The 25,543-nt window shown below is 27.8% G+C and overlaps 6 protein-coding genes across 8 annotated transcripts; 2 read left to right on the forward strand and 4 right to left on the reverse strand.

Annotated features, from left to right (window-relative positions):
* Positions 1–1,190: 1,190 nt before the first annotated feature.
* Positions 1,191–6,992, forward strand: LOC114127235 (fatty acyl-CoA hydrolase precursor, medium chain). Its single transcript, XM_050199920.1, has 11 exons — positions 1,191–1,722; positions 4,010–4,144; positions 4,223–4,370; positions 4,447–4,632; positions 4,705–4,895; positions 4,955–5,159; positions 5,275–5,367; positions 5,744–5,865; positions 5,923–6,127; positions 6,200–6,350; positions 6,408–6,992. The coding sequence occupies exons 1-11, from the start codon at positions 1,432–1,434 to the stop codon at positions 6,808–6,810; spliced, it is 2,130 nt and encodes a 709-aa protein (XP_050055877.1). The 5' UTR covers positions 1,191–1,431; the 3' UTR covers positions 6,811–6,992.
* Positions 6,875–9,431, reverse strand: LOC114127236 (IST1 homolog). Its single transcript, XM_027991424.2, has 5 exons — positions 8,772–9,431; positions 7,905–8,037; positions 7,678–7,821; positions 7,385–7,537; positions 6,875–7,322 (listed from the first exon to the last, which is right to left on the reverse strand). Exons 1-5 carry the CDS (start codon positions 9,038–9,040, stop codon positions 6,990–6,992), a joined length of 1,032 nt encoding a protein of 343 aa, XP_027847225.1. The 5' UTR covers positions 9,041–9,431; the 3' UTR covers positions 6,875–6,989.
* A 287-nt stretch (positions 9,432–9,718) lies between these two features.
* LOC114127239 (39S ribosomal protein L32, mitochondrial) lies at positions 9,719–10,843 on the forward strand. Its single transcript, XM_027991426.2, has 4 exons — positions 9,719–9,970; positions 10,078–10,317; positions 10,387–10,532; positions 10,603–10,843. The coding sequence occupies exons 1-4, from the start codon at positions 9,874–9,876 to the stop codon at positions 10,720–10,722; spliced, it is 603 nt and encodes a 200-aa protein (XP_027847227.1). The 5' UTR covers positions 9,719–9,873; the 3' UTR covers positions 10,723–10,843.
* Positions 10,828–13,345, reverse strand: LOC114127238 (uncharacterized). The gene is made up of 4 exons (XM_027991425.2): positions 12,507–13,345; positions 11,839–11,873; positions 11,248–11,422; positions 10,828–11,142 (listed from the first exon to the last, which is right to left on the reverse strand). Exons 1-4 carry the CDS (start codon positions 12,874–12,876, stop codon positions 10,886–10,888), a joined length of 837 nt encoding a protein of 278 aa, XP_027847226.1. The 5' UTR covers positions 12,877–13,345; the 3' UTR covers positions 10,828–10,885.
* A 258-nt stretch (positions 13,346–13,603) lies between these two features.
* Positions 13,604–15,458, reverse strand: LOC114127248 (uncharacterized). Its single transcript, XM_027991439.2, has 2 exons — positions 15,136–15,458; positions 13,604–14,069 (listed from the first exon to the last, which is right to left on the reverse strand). The coding sequence occupies exons 1-2, from the start codon at positions 15,456–15,458 to the stop codon at positions 13,880–13,882; spliced, it is 513 nt and encodes a 170-aa protein (XP_027847240.2). The 3' UTR covers positions 13,604–13,879.
* LOC114127246 (senecionine N-oxygenase-like) lies at positions 15,371–24,748 on the reverse strand. 3 transcript variants are annotated; one of them, XM_050199934.1, is made up of 9 exons: positions 23,926–24,748; positions 21,446–21,718; positions 21,184–21,325; positions 20,618–20,914; positions 19,333–19,483; positions 18,905–19,071; positions 17,045–17,345; positions 15,519–15,539; positions 15,371–15,463 (listed from the first exon to the last, which is right to left on the reverse strand). In XM_050199934.1, exons 2-7 carry the CDS (start codon positions 21,631–21,633, stop codon positions 17,046–17,048), a joined length of 1,245 nt encoding a protein of 414 aa, XP_050055891.1. In that variant the 5' UTR covers positions 21,634–21,718; positions 23,926–24,748; the 3' UTR covers positions 15,371–15,463; positions 15,519–15,539; position 17,045. The 3 variants fall into 3 exon arrangements, with proteins under 3 accessions (XP_050055891.1, XP_050055886.1, XP_027847237.1); XM_050199929.1 differs by having other exon boundaries at positions 15,402–15,539; XM_027991436.2 differs by lacking the exons at positions 15,371–15,463; positions 15,519–15,539 and having other exon boundaries at positions 16,488–17,345; positions 23,926–24,747.
* Between the last annotated feature and the right edge of the window lie 795 nt (positions 24,749–25,543).

The following is a 25,543-nucleotide window of genomic DNA, read 5'->3' on the forward strand; positions in this document are numbered from 1 at the left end:
ACAAGATCATTAAGATCAGAGCGATGGTGTTAAATGTATTATTGTTTAAGGGGCCTTCTCAGTAAATGTTTGCATTATATGTCGTTAGTGTTGACAGTTGATCTGATGTATTCAACTTCTAGCAGTTCTAGGTTACAACTTAGATTATTACGTATGCACTATAAACCTAAATGTATAAAATAATTTTTATAGCTAAGTATTTACAATTGAATACAATGTTTCCTTAAAGTAAATAGTTAATACGTAAATCAGTTAGCCAAAAATTTTTAAAAATAATTTAAATTTTGAATGAAATTATTTGTATAAATATAGAATAATGTTTTAATTATATTTTGTAGTAATTTAAAATAATATTCGTGGGATAGGGATAGATACTTGAAACTTTTAAACGTGGGTAACAATATTATTATGCTTTATAGGTACGTAGCATATAATAATACAAGACATCAATATATAGTATGGTTATAACCGTTGTTCTTCTTTTATATGAACCTTTTTCGGGCTGAGGTAAAACTTTCATTATTCTTATCTGTAAGGTATAAAATCCTCAATACACCACTGCTTTTATTATACCTTATTGTCACTTCAATGCTTTACACATTATTTAGATTAAATTAAACGTAAAAAATGCTACACTCGGACTTTTGAATAAGGACTTGTGAGCCACTGTCCCAAATTTAATACGGATACATAATTAATATTATTTGTACCTAACTATAACACGATGAAATTAAAGTATTAGGTAATATTGTAGTTAATATAATAGTCACATAATATTATAATAGATAAATTATAGTGCGGCGGGGATATCGATTCAGTGGCAGACATCGAAATCGCACTCGTTAAAAAAAAAATTACAGTATTTACTATTTAGCACGTATATTGAGTCATTATCGATTTGAGGAACGAGATGTGCAAATTTATAATATCGTCGCGGCGGTACGGGCGACCTCCTCTTATATATATATATTAATATTCGCCAGTACGTAGGTAGGACGTGTATTCTGTATATATCTAAATACAGTTCTTGTATAACCTTGACCAAGGTGAGGTAAACAGGTTTGACGAAAACGTATAATTATTAGATAATAAAATATGAATACACATTACGCATATTATAGCCATTATAATATCACCTATACCATTGTAAACGTATATCGCGGCTAATATGGCTGCAGTATTATAGGTATGGGCAACTGTCGAGGTACCCAAATCGGCGTCATCACTGAACAATTCGCCGTTTAGCCAGCGCCACACGAAATCAACTCGGCCGCCAGTCGAAGCGGTTCAGCAATATTGGGTACACGCTCGTCACCGTGCTTGGAAGTCGCATAACTTCGCGTAGTACAACATAAGTACGCATAATAGACACAATACGCGGTATAATATTGTACTTATAAGGTGAGGCGGTCCACTCGATCTGCGGTTGCGATGCTGTTCGGGACCGGTTTGAAGTTTGTCGTCTTGTTGTTGTTGACGACGTTTTGCTGCGACGCCCTGTCGCGGCAAAAGAGAATCGTCGGCGGATATCCGTCGCTGATCCCTGAAGCCAACGGGTTCAGCATCAGCCCACCGTCCCCTCCCAAGCCCGACAACAACGTGGTGCTTGTGGAAGACGACTACCGGACCGCCACGGTCACCGGCGTTCAGGAACCCGAAGGCTATTACGCGTACAAAGGCATCAGGTACGCCGAACCGCCGGTGGGGAGACTCAGGTTTCAGGTAAGGCGGAGGCGGGCAAACTTGTCTGCTAACCGAGCGTATAAACGGGAAAACCTATATATAAATGCTAAAATCTATATCAGAATATTATATTTGAAGGAAACCCTTTGCAACAGATCTCTTATAGTGTAGACACTTATATAAACGTACGTGTGGACTTGGGGGTGAGCAAGTGAAAAACACGTTATAGCCGGATCCTTCCTCCCCCCCGAATTTATTTTTTTATAAATTAACCCTCGCGGTCGTCAGCTTTTAGTTCTCTATTTATTACATTTTTTTTTTCATTAGATAGATATTAGGTACCTATTATGTATAGCAATGTATCTGAATGTTTCAAGACGAAAAAAAAATCTAACTAAAAGTTAATAGGTAACGTACCCACGTATGAATTATGTGAGAATTGTTTGAGAATAAAGTATCTAAAAGCCAAACATAAATCGGCTAAATCTGCATTTAATTCCGTGTATTACCCACCGGCCACCATTACATCACAGTGGCATAAATATAGGGAAACTGATATGGATTGCAGCTGTATTGGCCTATAATGTCTAGGTAGCAGAACCGTGTTTAAACGGAAAATGCGTAGCAACTGCTCTCGCCGTCATAATTTTCATATTTTAAGAATAGCATCAACATATTTTTAATACTAATAACCTAGGTATCATTTGGAAAACGGACAAATAATATTATACCTAGTTATTAAATATTTGTTCGAGGTTTAAAAGTATGTGGTTATTCAATATTTTTTATTCGTTATTATATTATATTAATTGTATTCGATATAGGTATGTCGAAAACATAGACACATAGTATTATTTTCCTACGAGTATGGCTAGTGGAAAATATAGAAAATATTACAAACAATTCAGAAGAACTTATTGATATATTTTATCCTGATGATATTGAAAAAGATTTCATGGAAGAAGTTGTACAATTTAAAAATATAATTTGCAACTTTTGTATTGAAAACAAATCATCATTACTTAATACTTAAAAATCTCTCATACAACCTCAGCGTTGAAATAGCTCTAAGAATTTCTTGCTCTCTTGCTCTAATGTCACTGGAGAACGTTCTTTCTCAGTTTTATAAAGAGTGAAAAATTATCATAGGTCATCATTGTCTAATGAAAAACTTTTAGCACTTTCCATATTGAATATAGAGAATAAAATAATGAGAACAAATAATTCATAAATTTTCTTAGGGAAAAGTTACCAGAAAAAAATTGATCTAAAATTGTTATATTAAAATAAATATATTGTACTTAAATAACTTTTTTTATTAGAGATATGTCTCGGCAACTGGTTGTTGCTTTTATTTTACAATTATATAAGAAAAGTTTGTAATATTTTAATTGTTTTAATTTGTTGTTTAATGCTAAATAAGAAAAAAATATTTGATTTATTATTAAATATTGCTCGATATTTCCAATTCTATTTCTAATAATAAAAGTACCCATAATTTTTTTTTATCTACACTAAACATTTAAATTTAATTAATTATTTATTTATATCATAGGTGTATTGTATGTTAAAATACAAATTATTTTAGAAATCGTGACAAAATGGCGTTAAATTTATTCTGCACTCGTCTTTAACTCTTAATCTGTCCCTGCTAGGTAGAGACCAGAAACCCTTTCTGTTGGTTTAAAAAAATAAAGGCTCTTCCAGAATACTGAGAACTTATTTTATTTTATTTTTTTGGAAGGGGGCTTTTTTTGATTTTTTGCATCTGATAAAAAATTCTTATATTTATGACAATATCTATAGGTAAATTAGATTGCAGATATCTTTTTTTTGTTTAAAAAACAAGGAATGGGTAACTGTTATATCACTTATACAGATTGGCTAGAAACCCCATGCACATTATTACAATTTGAAATGCCTAAGTATTTATATATGGGTACTTAATAACCATATGGGTAAATGTTCAATGTGTTATTCTTGTTTCTCATTACACATTGAATTTCAACCTTAAAATAGTGAATAAATTTGATAATACTATATAAATTACTCAGGAAACCTGAACAAAATATCCATGACCACCTGCCCATTAACCTACGAGGGCCAATACTATACTTTTATATTTTACTAATTTTATTGATTACATATTAATAGTTATTTACTTATTTTATTTATTCTTAATCTATTATCTAGTATACTAATTTGCTGCATAAAACAGCAAGATAAATCATCTTAAAATAATTTGGTTCTTTTTAAGCTATATTCACCTGAAATATTAATATATTTTACTTTTTAATCATAAAATATTTTATAACCTTATTTTTAGCGTCCATCACTTGTTCGTCTTTCTGGAGAAGTCGATGCCACAAAATTTGGACCTCCTTGCCCACAGTTAAGTTTTGATGGCAGTGCACTAGTTGGAAGTGAAGATTGTTTATTTCTCAATGTATTTACTCCATTGGTAAAGACTAATCAGTAATCATAAACATAATTGTAAATCTGTACCTAAATTTCCATTTTGTTTATTATTTTTGTACAGAAAAAACCCAAAGATACAAATTACCCAGTATTGATTTGGATACACGGAGGTGGATTCTTTAGTGGTTCAGCTCTACAATATGGACCTGCCCATTTAGTGAAAAATAACATAACTGTAGTTACTATACAATACAGACTTGGATCATTAGGTAAATATTATAGTTATTTAAAAAAAACAATTTAAATATATTAAAAGATGTATAATATTTTTGTACTATAATTTAGGTTGGCTTACAAGTAATTTAAAAAATCTTCCTGGCAATGTAGGATTGTTTGACATGCGTGCTGCTGTAAAATGGGTTAAAGAATATATTAGTTATTTTAATGGAGATCCGGAACGAATAGTTGTATCTGGTCAAGGTAGTGGAGCTAGTGCTGCAACATTGTTAACAATGTCCGAGTTTACAAAAGGTACCTATTGAAATACTTTTAAATTAAAATATTAGCTAATACATGATTTAAAAATATATTTATATTCAACAGGAATGATAAGTGGAATTTTCGCATTGAGTGGTACCCCACTGTCAGCATTTGCAGTAGATCCTGTACCTAAACAAACATATCATAATATGACTGCATTATTGGGATGTGATCAATCTGCATCATTAGAAACAATTAGATGTTTACAAATGTTATCAATTCAAACAATTATTAACTCTGATTATAAATATCAAGTTAGTGAATACTTTTTCTCATTTTAATCATTTAAATTTAATTAATATCTACTACTTAGATTACAAAATTAGGAAAAGAAGGATACCTAACTGGATTGGGTAGCTTGTTAAATGTTGGTCCAGCCGTGGAAGGTAATAATGATGGCAGATTTTTACCATTTTTTATCCTAGATTCACCACTACGATTATTAAAGAAACACAAATTGCCCATAATACCAATGCTTACTGGTGTTAATAAGTTAGAGACTAAATCAGGAATTTTAGGTATGTAAGATTATAATATTTTTTAAATTACGATATTCATTAATTATATTTAATGAAAGATGTATTTGTATAACTAATAAATACATTTTTAATACTTCACTACGTTTATTTTTAGGAAAATTCCGTAATCAAGTATTAGATAATTTAAACAAAATACCAGACTATGTTAATAAAGTACTGCCACAGAAAGTGCTCAATACAAATACAGGTAAACAAATAAAATATTTGCCTGTTAAAAATTATTTAATTGTATTATATTAAATATAAATGAAGAGTTTATAGGATAAAATAAAACAATTTATATAGATATATTATCTATATTATTGTAATCAAAATTCATAAGTTATTAAAAAAGTTTAATTTAAATTACCATAATTATTAAAATGTATTAACAAAAACTGTATGTTTTATCTTGGAACTCGACCAAAAAAATGAAATGTGTACTGTACATATATAAAAAAAAAGGTTTAATATATTATAGATTAAATAAAAGTAAAATCTATCCATCAGACAAAACCAAAAATATTTGTTTATAACACATTTTCATTTTATCCAGAATTTATGTATAACAAATTAAATTACAGGTTTATTCAAAAATGGAAGTGTAAATAATGCTCTAAAGAACTTATTTGAGAACATTGATTACTTAAAATTATTCACATCAAGACTTGAATCTGGGGTAAAAGAAATAACAAAAGTTATGCAGGTAAGTAAATATAACATTAATAAAATATTATTAATTATAATGCACTCTACTTTTAAGGGAACAACAGATGCATTATTCAACTTACCAGCATTCTTTACATCACATTTATGGTCAAAACGTAGCAATGCATACTTCTATAGTTTTGAACATAAATCAAGTATTAAATCTCCAGGAAAATGGTTCTTGCCAACCATATTGGGAAATCCCAGTAAAGAACCCTCCAAAAATGAAGGAACCAATTCTCATACTGTTGAAGATAATGGTATAGTTTATTTAAAAGGATTGTTAAAAATAATTGTTTTTTTTTTTTAATTATACATGATTGAATAAATAGGAGAGCCAGGACATGGAGATGAATTGATATATTTGTATGATGTAAGATCCATTGAAGGTAAACAGATTTCAGGAGCTGAACTAAAAGATAAAAAAGATATTGAAATGAGAGATAATTTTACATCATTAGTAGCAGAATTTGTAAAAAATGGGTAAACATTAAATTTAACACTGAAATCAAATTAAATATTAATTGATAAAAATTTCAGAAAACCAAAATTAAAAAAATTAGGTGATGAATGGCCTTCATTCACTTCTTCAAAACAATCAGATTATGTTGTACTCGATGAGAATTCACGTATTGAAAATAAGTTCCGTTTTTGTGAAATGGGATTGTGGGGTGGCGTGCCAGACATATTACAATCAACATACTGCAACTTGCCAGGAATATCCGATATATTGAAAACGGTCCCAGATTTATTACAAAATGGTGTGTTAGGCGATGTAACTGAAGGGACAGTTAATTTACTATCATACAACACAATTGATGGAATACTGAAAAATAATGTATTAGTAAATACATTAGGAGGAAAAAAACCAGATGCTACTACAAAAATACCTAATACAAATACGCAAAAGCCAACTTATTTATTAAACGGCTTACTTGGATAGTACACTAAACAAATTAAATGTTTTGTATTATATACTAAGCCACTAAGGCAAGACATAACAGTAATTATTACTAGTAAAAATATATATTTCGATTTTAATTTTGAAAATTTAAAAATAACAATAATACGTTATAACATTTTAATAATAATAAATGGAATATAATAAAAAATATAAAATACTTATTTTTTGTTCTTTTTTAAATCCTCAAATCGATTTAATAATTCATCAAAATCAGTTTCTTCATCATCATCTTTTTCTTTAATATCACCAATAGGTATATCTGTAGGTACACTAGGAAGGTCAGGTAAGTTTGAAAAACCCAAGTTCTTATTGGGAAAAATTGGGTTTTTTGGAACAGGTTTGACTATATTAGCTGCTGGTGGTTTTTGAATTGGCTGAGTTTTGGGTGCGGGTATATTAGGCATAGTAGGTGCAATTACTGTAGGTAATGAAGATGGCATTTCAAAATCCAATGGAACTGAATCTAACATTGAACTCATAGTTTGCATATTCTAAAAATGCATATAAAAAATTAGTCAGATATTAAATAATACTTAATAATTGTAACACTTACTGGATAATTAATAGGCGGTGCCTGAATTGGAGCCATGGGCTGTGATGGAAAACCAATAAACCCTGTAGGCCGTGTGGCATTTTCATTGATTGGATTTTTACCATCAAAAAGTATAGAATCTATACTATGAGATTGTTCATATTCTTGCATGACCTAAAATCAAATATTTTATCATTTAAATAAATAGATATAATTAAGACTGTATGAACAAAAATAAGCAATTTATTATTACTATGAATTGATTGAATTATACAAACATTTATCAATAACATAGTATCAGTACTTGGTCTTACTTGTAAATCAGGTTCATAAGGTACATTATAATTTTTGGAAATTTCAATTAAATATTTCTCCACGAGTATCTTTGGCGGTGGTCTTAAACTCAACTTATGCTTGAGTTTTTCAGATACAGTGTCCATGTTTTCTGATCTGCATGCCTATAATATATAATATTACAAGATTATTCATATATGATTAATATATAAAAAAAATTAGTAATACAGTATTATATTATATTTACCTCAGTATATTTTTTACCAAATTTTTGTGTTAATTGATCTGATATCACTTTCATTTCACTGACATCAGCTTGAATATGAGGAGCCACCCATAATAAACTGGAAACTGATTCTGCAAGAGAAGAATCTAAAATTCTGAAAATATCAAAATTTAAATAATTACAAAACAATAAATAAAAAATAGCGATAAATACATTCTATACAAAATCTATATAAAAAAATGAATCCCTATTTTTCTTGGTTACAGCATCACGTGTGAACGACTGGACCGACTTTACTAATTCTTTTTTTGTTGTATTTGAATTGTCAGGAGAATGATCTTATGAAAGAAAAAATTATTAAAGTTGCATGGAAAATTAAAAAAATTATAAAAAAATTGAAAATACCGATTATTATTATTATTTTATTTTCAGTAACAAAAGTAACAATTTATTATCATTATTATTATTATTTATTTTCCCCATTTTTGCAACAGGACAACATCTGTCGGGTCAGCTATAATTTATAATAATGTCATATAGGTAATATATACATATCAATGAATGATGGCAGCAGAAGAGTAATATTGTTCACTTGTTCACAAAGACTAAAAGCCTCCTCTGCTGTTTTACATATTTATTGATTTGGCTCAATTTTTTAATATGAATGCAGTGAAACTGTGAAAGTATTAGGTCACTAAAGTTTAAATGCAACTCTTATAGGTAAATGTAACCTATTATACCAATTAAATTTATTATAATTTATAATAAACAATTTAATTAATACCAAAAATGCCTACTATACAAGTTTCAAAAATTGGTTTCATCGTAATCAACATACATTAAATTTCCAAGCAGAAAAATATATTTAATACAGATTAAGTCATTTACTTTGATTGTTGTAAGAGACCAAATCTGGATAACAACGCATCACAAAACATCTCGACAATTTCAAGTGCTTCAACAAAGTAGTCTTCGCGGATGATGTGTTCAACTCTGATTTTAGCACGTTCGCTCTTCCCCGCTGCAACCATGTCTGCAATTTCTTTACGCGCTTTTTGAGCTAGTTCAGTTTTCTTTTTTTCCAATAACTTTAGACGATTTAACGCCAGTCTCAAGTTAGTCTTGAGTTTTGAATAATTGGCGTCCGAAGAAAACATTTTTAATCGTCAATGTTAAGTGGCAATAAATTTTAATAAAGATGTACGAAACATGAACAATAAACAAGTAGCTCAGAAAAATTCAGAATCCTGATTTCTGACAAATTTCTTACTAATTAATATTATTACTCACAACTCAGTCACAACAATAATAATTTATTTATTATTATGGTAGGAACTCAAAGTAGGGCTACGGCCCACAGGTACTATCACTAAGGACGAAGATTAAACCAATGAGTCATAGTTTATAACAAAAAACTATAATCACGAGTCACGACCATGAACACAATAATAAAAAACAATACTTGGGTCCACGGTTAGACTTGGACCGTGCTTACAACTGCTTAGGCATAGAATAAAGATAAGTGCTTAGGTACTCTGTAAAAGAATAATTTTATTCAAAGATACTAAGATACCAATAGATAAGAAATGTGAAATATTCACAAAAAATTGCTGCTAAGAACTAAGTGTTGGGCGCTAGTAGTCAGTTTTTCATAGTTTAAAAATTAAAATATTATTATTTATTATACCAAAGAACAAAAAATGATTATAGTCATGGCAAATTATAGCCATGCACATTAAAAAATTCAAAATATCTAATGATTCTTTAATAATTTTTTTTTCTTCATAACGTTCACGATTATGAACCATATTATTACCATTTTTATTCGTGGTGGAGCCGATAGACACCGCTAATAACTGATAAGTGATAACACTCGACCGCATTGTAATTTGTAACATTAAATTTTTTAATCTCACTCTCACTAAAAACTCTGCGATCATACAACTAAATATCCAGATTTTTGACCAGATTTACTTAAATATTGAAAACAATGAAAGGTCTCGTGGCTCTGAGAAGCATTAAAAATCGTCTGTGCACAGATTTCGATGCATTTTGCCGTATGATACTCGGACAAACGCCTCCACCGGGTAACTATATTTTTTCTTTAGACCTCCCTCAATAATGGTTATTACTAATTGAAGACGAATATTTTTTACAATATATTGATAATAATATTTTGTTTCATTATTTCTAGCTCTTTCTTTTGCAAGTCCTATAGAAACGCTCAAACCATCTATTCCAGCTTTGACAAATATTGAACGGCTATTTGGCGATTCTATTTTTTGGGCAGTGCCCAAACACAGGCGTTCAATTGAGAAAAGACTAAAACGAAAATTTGGTTGTATCGATGATTTTTACAAAATGCTTTTACCCCGTACAGATTTATTCACATGTAACCAATGTGGTCATAGTTATCAAAGACGCCATTTGTGTCGTAAGTGATGAATTCATAAAAGTTCATAATTTTTTATCTTCATTATATTATGTACATTTTAAATTTTAGCAAATTGTTATAAGAGGGTTAAGGATGAAACTACAGAACTTCAAGAGGTCATTGAAAAAGAATTGGGTTTGGAACCCATTGAACAAGAAGTAGTGGTTCTTTATAAAGGAGAGAGAACCAAACAACCAGTAGAAGAATTTTTTAAAGTAAATATTAAAAATAATAAATTAATTAATATTAAATATTGTTAAATTATTAATGATTATTTTATTGTAGGGTAAAAGAATCATTGAACTCAAAAGAGAAAAACCGTCTTGGTTCTGTAGAAATTTATTACAAAGGACTACTATTGGCAACTCTGATGCGAAAGACGTACAACCATCAGAATTAGCTTAAGCCAGTTTTTCTTTTTAGTATAAAATGTATTGCAAATTTATTAATTTCCATTTACCTTGATTAATGTTTTATTTGAATCAAGTAGAATAAATTATATTTAAAAAATTAACAAAATAAGAAATATTTTTATATTAACGATGATTAATGATTGCTTTCAACATTTTTAATAGTGGCCAGATAAACTATCAATTATAGTTTCAGGTTCTTCATCAGGAAAATGACTGCTTACATGTTCAACTAATTTATCAAACATTTTATCGCCTTCAGCTCCCACAATGTATAATTTACATAAAGGGCATATTCTATGGTTATCTGGTTTTGCACGAACTCCACAAATACAAGGTGTAGTGGAATCAAAAGTAGAATTTGTTAATGTTTCTGCATCTCGATACTCTGCAGATGGCTTTATAACTTTGACTTCTATAAAAGAAGAAAAATAAATAACTCATTTATTCATTTATAATGGATTCAAATAAGTAAACTAGTAAACATTATTATAAATTAAACTAAATTAATATGACTTACCTTCAACAAGTAGATTGAATCTTGAAGTGACATTAAAAATTAAATCATTTTGATCAGCAAGTAAATGTTTAGCTAAGGTTAATTTTTCTTTGTATGCATTGAGTTCAGACAATAACATAGGCCAAGATTCATCATCTGAATTATACTGAAGACTTATTAAATCATCACCGGTATCCTAATAAATATTTAAATGTTTAAACAGATTTTAAAATACATGATACAAATTTGATACAATAAAATAAAATTAAAAACTAAATAAACAAAAAATATATTATCAGTTAGCAAAAGTTTTGGTAGATAATAATATATTAATATCTTATATAAATAGCATTAAACAGTATCCACTTGGTTCAAAATAACCTGGGAAATTTAGGATGGGAAAATAATTAACATTATTATCATGTGTTTGGCAAACCAAGTTTGACATATATTTTATTCTAGCTGGTGCCTGGTAGTAAGTTAATATAATGTAAAAATTTTAGTGGTTATGAGGGCTTAGTGGGTATATAATAATTTAATAACTGAACCAGTTGGTAAAATATACTTTAATGTCAGTAATTAAAACTATAATTATTGAAATGTATAACATACCATAATGCAATTAGAATTCATCTTGAAATCAACATCTAAAAAAAAAATATTTATTTATTTAACTACAAATTATTTAATTCAATTAAGTAATTCAAGATTATAACTATTTTCAAATTATACTTCACACTGCAAAAGTTCATTCAATGAGATGATTTTTTTTAATTTGCTCAAGCTCAACAACTAAATGAATAGGTATCTTAAATAAGTTAGTTATTTTAATATATAGCAGATTAAAGTTGAAAAAATATATATATTTCTCATAAACATTGAGGTATGAAACAGAAATTGATTGTTTAAAAATTAATAACTATTAAGAATCATCAAATTTCTAATTATAGCATTTATACACAGTAATACATGGATAGTTGGATCATTACTGATGTCACAGAATAATATTAAAAGTATAATTATTATTATTATTATTACTATTTAGTTGTACAGAAAATTATAAATGTTTTATATATCTACTATATCATTCTACCCAATATTTAAAATATTTTAATTAACTATAATGGAAATTAAGAAATCATTAAATGTAAATTGAATAGATGTTAAAAATCTATAGAATTACCTATTTATTTTACCAAATGAATGAGGATATCTGCCATATATTACACAAATACCTATTCAAAGTTATTTCAATAATCAACAAAATTGTTTGCTCATACCATTATATTTTAAATAGTTATCTATGATGGCTAATGAGTTTTTCGGCTTGATTTTATCATTTGATTGAACTGCTGGATTATCTAATGTTGACAATGTTGTCCACAATGTACGATTTTCATTAGTAACTATTTTTAAATATTCGACCAACTGTTGCTTTTTACTAGATAACTCTTGAACATTAACTTCTGAAGATTTGTTGTTGGCTGTTTGACATGTACAGTGACTTTTTATAGTAACATTTTCTTTTTCGACTATGTCTAAACGAGATTGTAGCCTTTCACAACGTTCTGCCAATGTTTGGAGAGCTACACGCAATGCAGCGACTGACCCTACGTCATCAGTTATTTTACTGGATGTTGTAGAAGACATGTTATTTAAATTTATTAAACACTTTATAAAAATAAAGGTACTAAACAATATTATTTTTATAAAAGCTATAACTAAATAAAATCTTTAAGTTTATAAAAATGAATGTATAATATTTATTAAGCTAACAAACTGAAAAATAAATGTGTGTATATAATACAATATATCTATACATAAAATAACAAAAATAATTATGTAGATATGTCACTGCTGTTTCTACTAGTAAAAAATTTAAAAAGTATAAAATAAATAATAGTACTGACTACTGAGTAAGATAATTAGTAATTACATATTTTACTTGTAAAGGTAAACATAATTCCCGTTATTTATCACTTGAGACTTGAAACAATTTCTGATAAAGTGATAACAACAATACTGCATATTTATTTGCCTAAAGAACTCTTGTAAGGAGTTTTAATAAATAATTTTTTTTTTTGGTATAAGATGCAATAAGATAATAATTTATAATAATTTTATGTTATTAACATAAAAAATTATATTTTAAATATTCACTATGCATAAAATTTCATGTAATTTGAAAACATATTTATGTTTCTATTAAACGGAACTAAAATATAAAGTATATACTCTTATATAAAAAAAAAATAATTTCAAGAAAAGTTGGGTGGAGACCCAAGTCAAAAACTAAGTATAGTTTTGTCTGGACTAATTTTTTAGCACGTGTTTCATATTATTATAGTAAATTGTATTGTATGTGAAAAATGCTCGATAATTGTTTATAAATCGTTTATTTATAAAGAAAAAATGTTTATAAATAATTAAATAATTTTTAAAATGAAAACAGCGGTAAAAATAATCCGTGGAGTTAAATGAATGTTAACAGCCAATTGTTTTAAATTACAATTATTTTATAACCTGGCGAGTATAATCGTTTTCATTTTATCAGGAAATTGAATCCCTTAAAAACAGTTTACAGTAAGCACTGAGCATACACACTGCAGATTTTTTTTTTTATTATTGTTATTGTATAATATATTAATCAATATTAGGTATATCGAGAATTGCTCGATTGCAAACACAGTGTTTCCACAGAATCTGTTTTCATTTTAGATAAACAAAAAGATTTAAGATTCGAATACGCAAACAATACTATCATTAGTAAAAAAATTATTGGTATCCAAGAGAAAAACAGAATGTAGTCGTTTTCAAAGTCTTCGCCATCTTCGTCATTATATCTGCAATTATTATTACAAAAAATATTTATTAGTCTTTTTATAAGTCTATAATTATTATTATTGTTTGTCGACATGTTTGAATTGTAAGTATATTACGCTTCATATTTCATTCCCACTCGTATAGTATAACAAATTATAGTAAATAGGTTCGACGAATCGCAAGATTCCGATCAACAGTGATCTATTTTGTTGACAATCAGGGTGTGTATTTTCTTTCCGTGTCCCCCTGCACTATTATGAACAGTATGCACTATAATGATGTCCGACAAGATATAAGCCATCATAACGCCATGATACGCGCTGATATTACGTAAATATTAAGTGCTGGTCCATCCTAAAACGGATCCGTTAAAAAATAGGAACGAAACGATGATGAGCGGGTACGGGATATGGTTTCTCCAACGAACAGCACATTGGTTTTAACGGTGGGTGAACATATAAGTTGTATCTAGATATACGATCAAAAATGAATAGTCTACCCGACAAATGACAATACATTTTTCGAGATGTATTACAAATGGATAGTGCTTAATATAAACCGGTCCTTAAAACTGTCATAACTTATAAGATATATCCGCAGCTGCAGTGACACAAATAGGAAAAAAATGTAGAGTAGTACTGCATTAGTACCCTAGCTGATAAATTTTACAGATTTAGTATAACCCTTTAAAAGAGTAAGTTAAGAAAAATATATAAAGTATGTATAATAAATAAATAGCGTAGGACATAGGTAATATAACTCAGATGTTGTTTGTAGTACTCGTGGGTGAATGTAAAACAATATTGAAATTGGTGTATAGAACCGTGAATGTAAATGATCATTGAAAGCTATACGATTCGGAAAATTTTCCGAATAGTTTTTTACCGAAGTACAACGCTATCAAGTTTATATTTTAACGTATTCGTATATACTTTACCCATAGCTGCAGGGATATTACTAATATTGTTATAGCATTGATTATGCATATATTCGTATTAAATGTTTTCATCATTGATAATATTAGTAAATGACAGAAGTTAACGATCTATTGTTTATAACTATTATTATCTATAGTCACAAACTCACTGGGCACACGACGCGTCGTCTATTGCTGTCTCGTTCGTACTCGCGGGCTGTATTTCCTCCTGAGGGAGGTTCGCGTCATTCGGCGACTGTGTACTCGATTGCAGCTGCTGCGGGAGGTTCGTCGCATCGCAATCAGTTTCGACGACCGCAGTTGGGTTGTCAGGATAACGGGATTCAGGCTGCGGTGCAGGCTGAGTTCGAAAGATCGGGCCAGCGATCGATGACGATTTATCAATAATTGCGATCGTTAGGGGTACAGCGACGACGGCAGGCAACGACCCGAACATCGCTACACACAGGACGGCAACGACGGCAATACACATATCGCCTTTAATATTATTCACACTGTACACCTACAATTTTTTTCGTATGTTGCACCTTACCTTGAACCCAACTGTGTATGACTGTAACATATTATAATATGACGCTATAGTACGAATAGTATCAAAATAATATATTGTTTTTGAGATAGGTATAAACGTTATTGATTTGATAAACATTGGGATTTTATCGCCTATGCTACAGAATAAAATATGATAATTCTGGTAAAGAACTATTAAAAGAATTATTTTGGCCTTTGGATTAGTATGTAATAATTAATATATAGTAGTACAATGTGTCGATAGCTCAGCACACGCGCCTACCCAGTGAAAACTGTGGTAAGTTGGCTTTTTGAGTATGGAGTAAGTCGACAAAACGTACATCAATTAACATTTATGTTGGCCACAACGCAATTACGCCTTTACATTTATCTTATGTTATCCATTATTTCGGGTAAAATAGTGTACATCAAACTTTGTAATTCAAATATGATTTGAGGATTACAATCCCTCCACCTCATGTGTTATCAAATACTAAATTCGTATGTTCGAAGTAATTTTTCAAGTGATTAAAAATATTTAATCTATTTTCTTGTATAGTATTACTTCAAAAACAAATTACAAGTTATTATAATAAAAATAATAGTATTTAGGAATAATTAATAAGTAAATTATACAGCAATATTATGTAAATTAAATATCCAGATTTTATTGACATCAATAATATAAATTATTATTTAAAAAAAATAATTGAGGCTAATTGACATAAATAATTTAAGGAAAATTGAGATGTATATTTATCATTGTAGAGACAGATGATATGAAGATAAATATCACAAATTAGTTTTTGTTCAATCAAATCAATTCTATAATTGTACATAGGACATAAAAACTGCTTATTTTTTAAATTTAACATCAGAAGGGATTCTGTTATATTTTTATTTTTAAAAATTTGATTTATTAGAAATAAAGTTTTTCTTTATTCATAGTTACAAAATAAACACTTATTCTAATGAAAAAATTAAAAAACGATTACTTAAAAATAGTAAATACTTTTTTTAATAGTAAATAAAAAAGATAGTTAAAATGATTTAACTATGTCTGTTAAAATTGTACAACTGTTATAAATATTTAAGTATATACATATAAATATATATTATATTAATGATTGCATCAACAATTATAGATGTACTATGATATAGGTTAGGGATGGCAAATCTTTTGAACACTACATACCAAAAATTATCTTTTTTTTCGAGAGTGCCATGAAAAATATTCTAAATATTATATTCAATATTGACTGATAAAAGCCTTATGATCAAAATATTTTTACCTTTTTAATAATATATAATAAAGCTATTTTAATTTTTCGCGTGCCATGGATTTTACATCCCTGGTGTAGGTACTATTGAGTACCTATTATTATACAAAATATACTATAACAATACAACATTAATTAAACAACGATAAAATAATAAGCTCATCAATGTAACCTTTTTTGTGTTTTTACCACAAAATTGTAATGATTATAAACTAAAATTACTTATTACTTATTATATAATATAAATATTTAGTATTTACGTTCGTACTTTATTTATTTTTTGCATTTTCTGCATCGAATTCAATTAAATACTCATCATTGTTGATGATTTTAAAGACCGATGATTGATATGATCTAAAATACTGTTGTTTAAGTTCATGACATCCAAAATAAATTTCAAAATATATTGATGGAATTGGTTCGACTTTATTTTTATCTGATACTAACGATTTGCAGTAGTTTAACACGTTTTCGCCTAAAAAGTGTGTGGTGACCGGAGTCATCGTCGTCACCATACTGTCCAACCTGGATAAACAATTTTTACGAAGAAATTCCAAATAATATCGCACCTGGAAAAAAAATTAAAATTCTTTAAATAAAAATAATTATATTTATATTACCTATTGATTAAATTATATGTCTATAATATTTTGAAATTAAATTAAAAATTAATATTAAATGTCTATAAAATAATTGAAAATGATTATTTAGTAGACATGTAGTCAGAATAAGTATAATTTTATATTTGTATGTGTAACTCATAATACTCGTATAAGTAATAAGTTTAAACCACGATATATTATAATATAATAATATATCGTGGTTTGAACATTATAAAATAACCTTGAGTATAGTGCGACCATAGGCGTTCTCACGGGGGGGGGGGGGGATATGGGGGATAGATCCCCCCAAGGTTCTTTATTTTCTTACATATTGATGATACACATTTTGTTTACTTTTGGTTACCCTTACGGCTTATCATGTAACCATTCTTTCATCCCCCTCCATTAAAAAATCCTGAGAACGCCTCTGAGTGCGACCTAAGCTAAAATGTAAGTCATCTAACGATCTAACACACGTTTAATTATATGTTAACTGGTCATTATTTTAACTCTTCGCCCTATATTGAGGTCACTAGTCATAAGTTTTATTTTCTGAGAATTATTTAATATTAATTTTTACTATTCATTATACAATACACATCAATTAATTATAATTAATAGTAATTACGTCTTATATAGAAAATTAAAATTTTAAATTTTAACTTTTTTAAACTATATACTAAAACAAATACTTTTGTTCACATGTCAAAGAATTAAATCCATTTGGTAATAAAAAATCCAATATTTTGTATTTTTTCGGTTTACAAACCAAAAATAATATAATTGTATAAACCAAATACAAATAACTACATTAAAATATATTATATAATAAATTAATACAAGGCGTGGAGTAAAACTTAAAAGTGAAGCGTGCCAGCATAATGCGAAGAGTGACTTGACGAGTGATGATACGTAACGCGGTAGCCGGCGGACTACAATTAAAAGATTCAATACTGTATATAAATGGAGGATAATACACCTCAGCCCTCTCCGTAACACACATCAATGACATAACATGCAATAACTGAGACGGTCGGCCAGTAGTTTCATACAATTGGCGATCGACATCGTTATCTTCTAAACCCAAGAAACCACCGAAGGACCTATTTATAGACTACCTACGTGGTTTGTTATTATTATAAAAAACACGCATTTTTTCTATTCAGATATAAAAAATAATATAATCTTATTATTATTATATGTATCTCATTATTATTATTTATTAGTTGCTTAATTTTATGTATATTTTATGGGAAACTCGGTTTCAAAGTCCCCCACTAAGTGAGTGAATTTTATAACAAAGTATTTTGTTTTTCACCAACATATTTTCAAGTTAGTTGTAACAGAGCTTAGAACTCATTTCTGAATCGTTTCATATTGATTTAACACATCATAACAGTATCTTACATCATTAAAATAAGGAAAGCTATATATGAATTTATATTTTTATAAATAAGTCATTAAACTATGTATACAGAACAAGTATATTATATAATTAATAATAATATAGTTAAAAGTGTAGGTACCTGTAAGTCAAATATCCGGAATACGAAAGTCATATTTAAATATCCAATAAAACCCATAGTAGGATTATTCATATTGATGATATTTTTATGAAGCGGAGTGATCAATTTGTCGTTCAAAACATTAATTCCACAACTAGGTTTCAAAAATGATAACGTAATTTTGAATCCTATAAAATCAGACAATACGTGATAATAGTTATATATATATATGTATTTTATTTTTATAAGCAATTATATAGATAGATTTATATATAGGTATAACTACGTACATTTTAAATATTCTTAAATCATAATAAATTTATTGTACTTGGATATTGTTTCTGTAGGTATTAAATCATTTAAATCCATAAAACATTTGTAGTTAGTACATATATTTGTATCATGATAGGCGGAAATTCTTTAAAAAATAATAATTCTAAAGCATTTACCTGTGCAATAAATTACAGCATCCAAAGTCTGCTTAGTTTTATCTTTAAAACAAACAGTTTTTTTAGAAAATAACTCAACGTCTGGTAAATGTACAACATTTTTTGGAAATTCTTTCTCAATTAATTCAGGCTTGTGATGACTAAAATAAACCTGTAAGCGAAAAATGGGGGGAGGGGAATCAGACTCATTCTTACATCATCATAAAATCAACATTGTTTTATAAAATATAATCAAGTTAATAATTCTACGTAAACATATACATATTTAGTACTTAGACGTTATAATGTAATTATTATAATTTAAGGTAGACAGTTCTCGAGTAGATTTAAATCAATAATTGATTTTATCAATGAATTATTAAAGTAATATTTCATGTGAAATGGTGAAGTACATATAATTATGTACCTACCAATTTATAATCATCTAAACAAATTTTCACAGTTTTTTTCTTGTTTATACAGAAAAATTTAAATTTAATTATTGACCCTAAATTAAATAATATAATATAATAAAAAGTCATGATGACATAATATTTAAAAAACATGATGAAGCTCGATTTAAAAAAAACTTTCTTTGATACCACTTCACGTCTTCGCATATCACTAGGCATATGTATTAAATAGTATAAATGTATAATTATTATTAGTATATTATTATATCTTATACAGGAATATAATTTTATCATTATAAAATATGATAATGTCGACATTTTTAAATGGTACCTATCTACTATCTACCTAGTAATTAATATACTAATAACTTTATTTATTTAGTACCAAAATGAATGCAATATAATAAACATATCCGAAATCATACAACTTTATGGGAAGTTTAAATGTAGCTAGTGGGTACTGGGTAGGCCTTGTACAAACCCCGGGCCTACCTACAAATCTTTTGTTTAAAAATAACTTTTCCAAACAATTTTTTATTTTTAAATTCTAACAAAAAAATAAACCTTGGCTACATCTAAGTATATAATTAAATATTATCCTTACCCGTGAAAAATATCCAATTACAAGTAAATATTTCACTAATAATATTTAGGGAATCAAATTGATTAAATGCCTAAAACTGTAATAATAAATATGATGAAATATACTATAAATTAAACTCTAAATACGTGTACTTGTATATTTATATAGGTACATTATAGGAATGATATTTAGTTTTAAAATGTACTGTATTTTGCAATTCTTTAGACACATTTGATATTGTATTTTGTAAGTTTGATTTATTATTTTATTTAATGTAATTACTATTGTATAAAAGGCAGTTTGCGTTTACCTGATTTGCAACTTTAGATACATCCGTGCAAATATCAATGCCAGAGGGACCACTACCAATTATGAGAACATTCATATTTGTAAAATGTTCAGGTATTCTATAATCATGACTATGTATCTGTACGCCTTCAAAATCATCTTTCCCTGGAATATCCGGGGTAAAAGGCGAAGCGTTATGTCCATTACATACCATTACTGCATCATAGTATTCAGTTTTTAATGTTTTTGTTTTCAAGTCTTCCACTGTCACCTGCCAGTTGTTTGTTAATCTTTCAACTGAAGTCACTAAACTACAAAACTACAAAAAATCACGATATAAAACATCTTTAAAGGAATATTACTCTATACAAAAATGCACTAAAGCATAAAATCTCTCGATAGATAATTATAAGATAATATAATATTTTGCAGATTCTGATCTCTTTAAAAGTTTCTATTCTCTAGTAGTCTCGTTAGTCTAGTACCTAACTAGTTAAGCAATCGTATGTATGAAATACTATTCGCATACCCTCTTCATAGTCCTCCTCAAGTTTATTGAATTCAAATAAACGAATAAAAAATTCTTACTTGAATGTGCTTTTTAAGTCCAAAATGTTCAGTAAATTGTTCAATATATTCTTGCACTTGCCATGGTTCCAAAAATGATATATTGTCTAAATCCTTATAAGGAAAGTTTGGAAAATCCATTAATTCTTTTGGCAAATTCGTCCTGAAAAATTTATAGGTGTAAGGTATAACCACAGAATAGAACAATATGTATAATATGTATAACTAATTTATACATCTATACAATATATAATACAAATACGAAACAATAATAAATACATACATTAGATTTTTATACATGCTTGTGTGGACTGGCAAACCAAATTCATCGACTCCGGTTCGTTCTTCATATACCCAAGTTCCACCTACTATTTTCGATCTTTCGTACACGATGGGCTCAAAACCATTTTCTAAACATCTTCTAGCTGAAGCCAAGCCAGCAACTCCTGCTCCGATTATAGCCACTCTCATATTGTTAAATTTTAATTACGAATGCTATATTATGTAATATTATACCTTATTCTTAAGTATAATAAATTTAACATCAATATTTTTTCTGAAATTTGTAAATCATTTTTATATTAAAAATTTAAGCTTATATAAACATTGTTCGTTGTATACTAAATAATTAAATTATCAAAGGACAAAGAACACACATTATTACAAAAAACTAATAACATTTTGTAAAATTATATATTTTTTTTAATTTAAGTACTTTTTAAAGAATAAGTGATCTATGATGAAAAAAAAACACTCTGTTTATATGCGTATAGATAATAATATACTATACAGTATACAGTCATGTACCATAATACAATAAACGTTATTTAAATGTTAAACTAACTATACGTTTACTTAGTATAATAGAGATTAGCATTAGAGAAAGACAATAGACGTATTGTTTATTAAGTAGGTACCTACCCATTTACTATAGTTATTGCTAATTAAATTATTATCATATGATTATATATTTATATATATTATATGTATTCATATATATTTTAAAGTCAATAATATTTACAACATTTTATTCGTATATTTTGTTTATTATAGCCTTACAGGTATGACCAAGGTTAATTCGTAGGTACCTAGATTATTTATGATAGGAACAAACTATTTTTTATTTTTTTTATTTCTATAAATTATCAGTACAACCAGTGCTTTTTAGCGACATTAAATAATACTGTTATAAACAGTAGAAGAACATTTTGTACAGTCTTAAAGAAAAAAATGAAAAGCGTATACAGTTTATAGTTTTATACTATTACACAAAGAAAAATATTTACAGGTTTTACATAATCATTATTAAAAATTTAAATAGATAGTTGCAAGTGGTTGTAGAATGTAGATTTCAAACAGAAATAAATTAATAATAGATGTATTATAACCAGTAGAATATATTATGTAAAATCAAAATAAGAAATCAAGAGAATCTTAAAAAACATTTGAAAACATGATTTTATTATTAGCTATTTGATATTTCATGAAGTATTTCTTCAACTAGTGAAAACGTTAAAAATAATATTATCATTTTACACTCTTTTGAAATATTTTCATTTGTAAGTAGGCGCATTTTTTTTTATAAATTTTAAGTTTAAATTCTTTACAATTTGATCAAAATCACGAAAATGTACTAACTACTAATATGTTATAGCAAAAAATTTATAAAATCTTCTATTTTATAGCCAAGATTTGATATTTTATTATAATTTTCCTCACAAGTACAATACTGGAACTAAAAAATCTAAACAATTATAAACATAATTACTTTTTTTAGACGTCCGAAGTTCAAAAATGAACGAAATTACATATATTTAGCAATGAAAACTATGACTAAGTTATCTATGAATATAACTATGACTTATTAAATTTAAGCTAAATAGAAGTTCAACGTTATTTCATCATATAAATATGAATACTCTATAATTATATGCTATTATTTGTATATCTAATTAGTATTTATAATAGTAGGTATATTATAGTTAATTAAAATACATTTTAATAAGTACAGAAAAAATAGAAAATAAAATGTATTATTCGATATTAATAAAGAAGAACTGCACATTTATTTATTTCATTCATTTCAAATAAGTTTAATAATTTATTTTTATTATTGGTTAATTCTTTAGCCCGTTTAGAGCTATACTTATTATAATTTTATATTCTAAATTTTGTTGGAGTTTGTTTTAGCTAGAGAGCCAATCTAGGCTCTCTAGTTTTAGCACGGATTAAATAAAATTTATTTAATCTGTGGTTTAAGAATGAGCCGTGTTCTCAGTTACTCAAAAATAATACCATCCAAACACAACATAGTTTTACAATTTTTTATTTCTTTGTTTGGACACACTGAGAACAGTGAGAGCCGGACCTTACAGCACATTATTATTATTAAAATATTATAATATTTACATTTTTATCATATTATTATTTTTGTTAATATATTATAGTGCTATGAGATAAATGAATAGTAATATAATAATATATTGTTTGTAAGGTGGATTTATTTATTTTATGATCCATTTTAATAATTGTGTTACATGAGAAAATAGATAACATAAATATATATATGTTATAGAATATAGTTTATAGATAAGATAAAACCTGATGGACATTGAACATTTGGAGTTTTGGACTTGCAATTTTATACTTAGATTGTTGCTAAAATCGAATGAAAGGTAATAGTAATAATTATTAAATATTAATTAATATCTTTACTATAATATTATAAAATGTTAGGTATTTATAAATAACTGTTTTAAGTACCTTAAAGTCCAAACGAATAGACTCGCCTCTCTGTCGAATGTTGCACGACTATAATGTTTAAGACGAGTCACACACAATCTGCCGATTTATTGCATATATTGTAAAATTTTACGAACGAATTATATCGACTTCGATTTTATACACTTATACCAGTTATACTATTATATTTAATTTGGATACATTGGTCTACAATCTCGGCATAATTATAATAATTTTATCATTTATAATATAATATATAATATTAAACTACCTAATAACTCGGGATATTCGTATTCGGTATTCACTATTCATCACGACTACGTTTCTGGCGTTTCTGCGTTTGACTAATCGCCCTATAATCCGAGTAGAAACGCCCCGTGAATCGTGATAATATCGAAAACCGGTAGCGTTGTTGCGTCGGCGGCTACACCGAGTGATGGTGATAAATGAAATTTGATAACAAAATATTTTAATACGTCCAGACGATTGGCATTTGGCAGTTTGGCGCCACTATTTGTCATGGCGTAAATAGGTCCCTCAAATGAGTCAAATGTATAGGGCTTGAGCTAAAAAAGTTTCAATAACTAAAATAAGGAGAAATTCGTCTTTCATTCAATTTCACACACTTACAATTTTATATTTTATACATTTTATTATTCATCAGTGATACTTCTATGTGTTTAGACGACACAGTGTAATAATTATTATACTCACGCATAGGTACACGTTCGCTGTTCGTATATAGATATTCGGACGACGATACATTCGTCCAAACGTAGCGGCACTAGGTGCGGCAGGCCATTTTTATAACTACAATTTACTATTATAAGTTATGAATATTATATTACTAATAGATCATATCATAAACTGTTTAAAAAAACGTTTAAATTAAAATAAATGAAAACTTACTAATGCGTATTATTACTAATTACTAGTATATCATATTAATTATAACTATAATTTATCGTAATAAAGTTTACCTGTATATTAAAACGAAATAACATATTACCTTAGGGGAAGCTAAGCCCTTTCGAGCCCCACCTTATTTAAGCACATGCAATTATTGTACCTAATTACATTATCATGTGCATCGTATCGTGGCTACTGTAGCACTATCGATTCTTCACGTTGGATGTATGCTTTTCCAACTTTTTCATGAACAATTAGTGTTGTTTAAAAATGTCATAATACATTTTTCCATCACGAGAAGTTATTTGAGGGGGGGTTATTTAAACAAATACACCTATATAATATAATATAATAATATAATTTTTAAGTCATAGACAACAGTACCTACTCATAGTAGTAGTATTGATTTTAAAATATACTATTCTTTAATCAATGGTAGTAGTATTATAAATAAAAAAGTACATTCACTGAGGTCACTAATTTTTAATCGAATGTCAATGTGTTGCCAACATGGGCGTAAAGGGGGGGCGAGAAGGAGCAACTGCCCCCCTTGATATTTTGCAAAATGTATTTATTGGGTATATTTAGTCTCTAAGTATCTTAAAGTATACGGTACATCGATATAAAATAAAGTTTCCCCCCATAAAAATTTCATAAGTTACGCCCATGGTTGCCAATATTATAGTTAGGTAAAAAAACTGTTTAGTTAGTGCTGGTTAGATAACAGACA

The sequence above is a fragment of the Aphis gossypii genome, chromosome 1 (assembly GCF_020184175.1).
Source record: "Aphis gossypii isolate Hap1 chromosome 1, ASM2018417v2, whole genome shotgun sequence".
NCBI classification, from domain to species: domain Eukaryota; kingdom Metazoa; phylum Arthropoda; class Insecta; order Hemiptera; family Aphididae; genus Aphis; species Aphis gossypii.

What these genes read in the sequence shown, in the direction of transcription:
- LOC114127235 (XM_050199920.1), top strand. Translation starts at nt 1,432, where the DNA reads ATGCTGTTCGGGACCGGTTTGAAGTTTGTCGTCTTGTTGTTGTTGACG. An exon ending in TGGGGAGACTCAGGTTTCAG is followed by an intron (nt 1,723 to 4,009) that starts GTAAGGCGGAGG and finishes CCTTATTTTTAG; the next exon opens with CGTCCATCACTTGTTCGTCT. An exon ending in AATGTCCGAGTTTACAAAAG is followed by an intron (nt 4,633 to 4,704) that starts GTACCTATTGAA and finishes TATATTCAACAG; the next exon opens with GAATGATAAGTGGAATTTTC.
- LOC114127236 (XM_027991424.2), bottom strand. Translation starts at nt 9,040, where the DNA reads ATGTTTTCTTCGGACGCCAATTATTCAAAACTCAAGACTAACTTGAGA. An exon ending in CTTATGAACCTGATTTACAA is followed by an intron (nt 7,538 to 7,677) that starts GTAAGACCAAGT and finishes ATTTGATTTTAG; the next exon opens with GTCATGCAAGAATATGAACA. An exon ending in CACCGCCTATTAATTATCCA is followed by an intron (nt 7,323 to 7,384) that starts GTAAGTGTTACA and finishes ATGCATTTTTAG; the next exon opens with AATATGCAAACTATGAGTTC.
- LOC114127239 (XM_027991426.2), top strand. Translation starts at nt 9,874, where the DNA reads ATGAAAGGTCTCGTGGCTCTGAGAAGCATTAAAAATCGTCTGTGCACA. An exon ending in CGGACAAACGCCTCCACCGG is followed by an intron (nt 9,971 to 10,077) that starts GTAACTATATTT and finishes CATTATTTCTAG; the next exon opens with CTCTTTCTTTTGCAAGTCCT. An exon ending in TCAAAGACGCCATTTGTGTC is followed by an intron (nt 10,318 to 10,386) that starts GTAAGTGATGAA and finishes TTTAAATTTTAG; the next exon opens with CAAATTGTTATAAGAGGGTT.
- LOC114127238 (XM_027991425.2), bottom strand. Translation starts at nt 12,876, where the DNA reads ATGTCTTCTACAACATCCAGTAAAATAACTGATGACGTAGGGTCAGTC. An exon ending in TAACTATTTAAAATATAATG is followed by an intron (nt 11,874 to 12,506) that starts GTATGAGCAAAC and finishes TTTTTTTTTTAG; the next exon opens with ATGTTGATTTCAAGATGAAT. An exon ending in TGAATTCTAATTGCATTATG is followed by an intron (nt 11,423 to 11,838) that starts GTATGTTATACA and finishes AATATTTATTAG; the next exon opens with GATACCGGTGATGATTTAAT.
- LOC114127248 (XM_027991439.2), bottom strand. Translation starts at nt 15,458, where the DNA reads ATGTGTATTGCCGTCGTTGCCGTCCTGTGTGTAGCGATGTTCGGGTCG. An exon ending in GACGACGCGTCGTGTGCCCA is followed by an intron (nt 14,070 to 15,135) that starts GTGAGTTTGTGA and finishes TAATAATTGCAG; the next exon opens with ATATAATGACGAAGATGGCG.
- LOC114127246 (XM_050199934.1), bottom strand. Translation starts at nt 21,633, where the DNA reads ATGAGAGTGGCTATAATCGGAGCAGGAGTTGCTGGCTTGGCTTCAGCT. An exon ending in AGCATGTATAAAAATCTAAT is followed by an intron (nt 21,326 to 21,445) that starts GTATGTATTTAT and finishes TAAATTTTTCAG; the next exon opens with GACGAATTTGCCAAAAGAAT. An exon ending in TCCGGATATTTGACTTACAG is followed by an intron (nt 17,346 to 18,904) that starts GTACCTACACTT and finishes TTTTTTTTCCAG; the next exon opens with GTGCGATATTATTTGGAATT.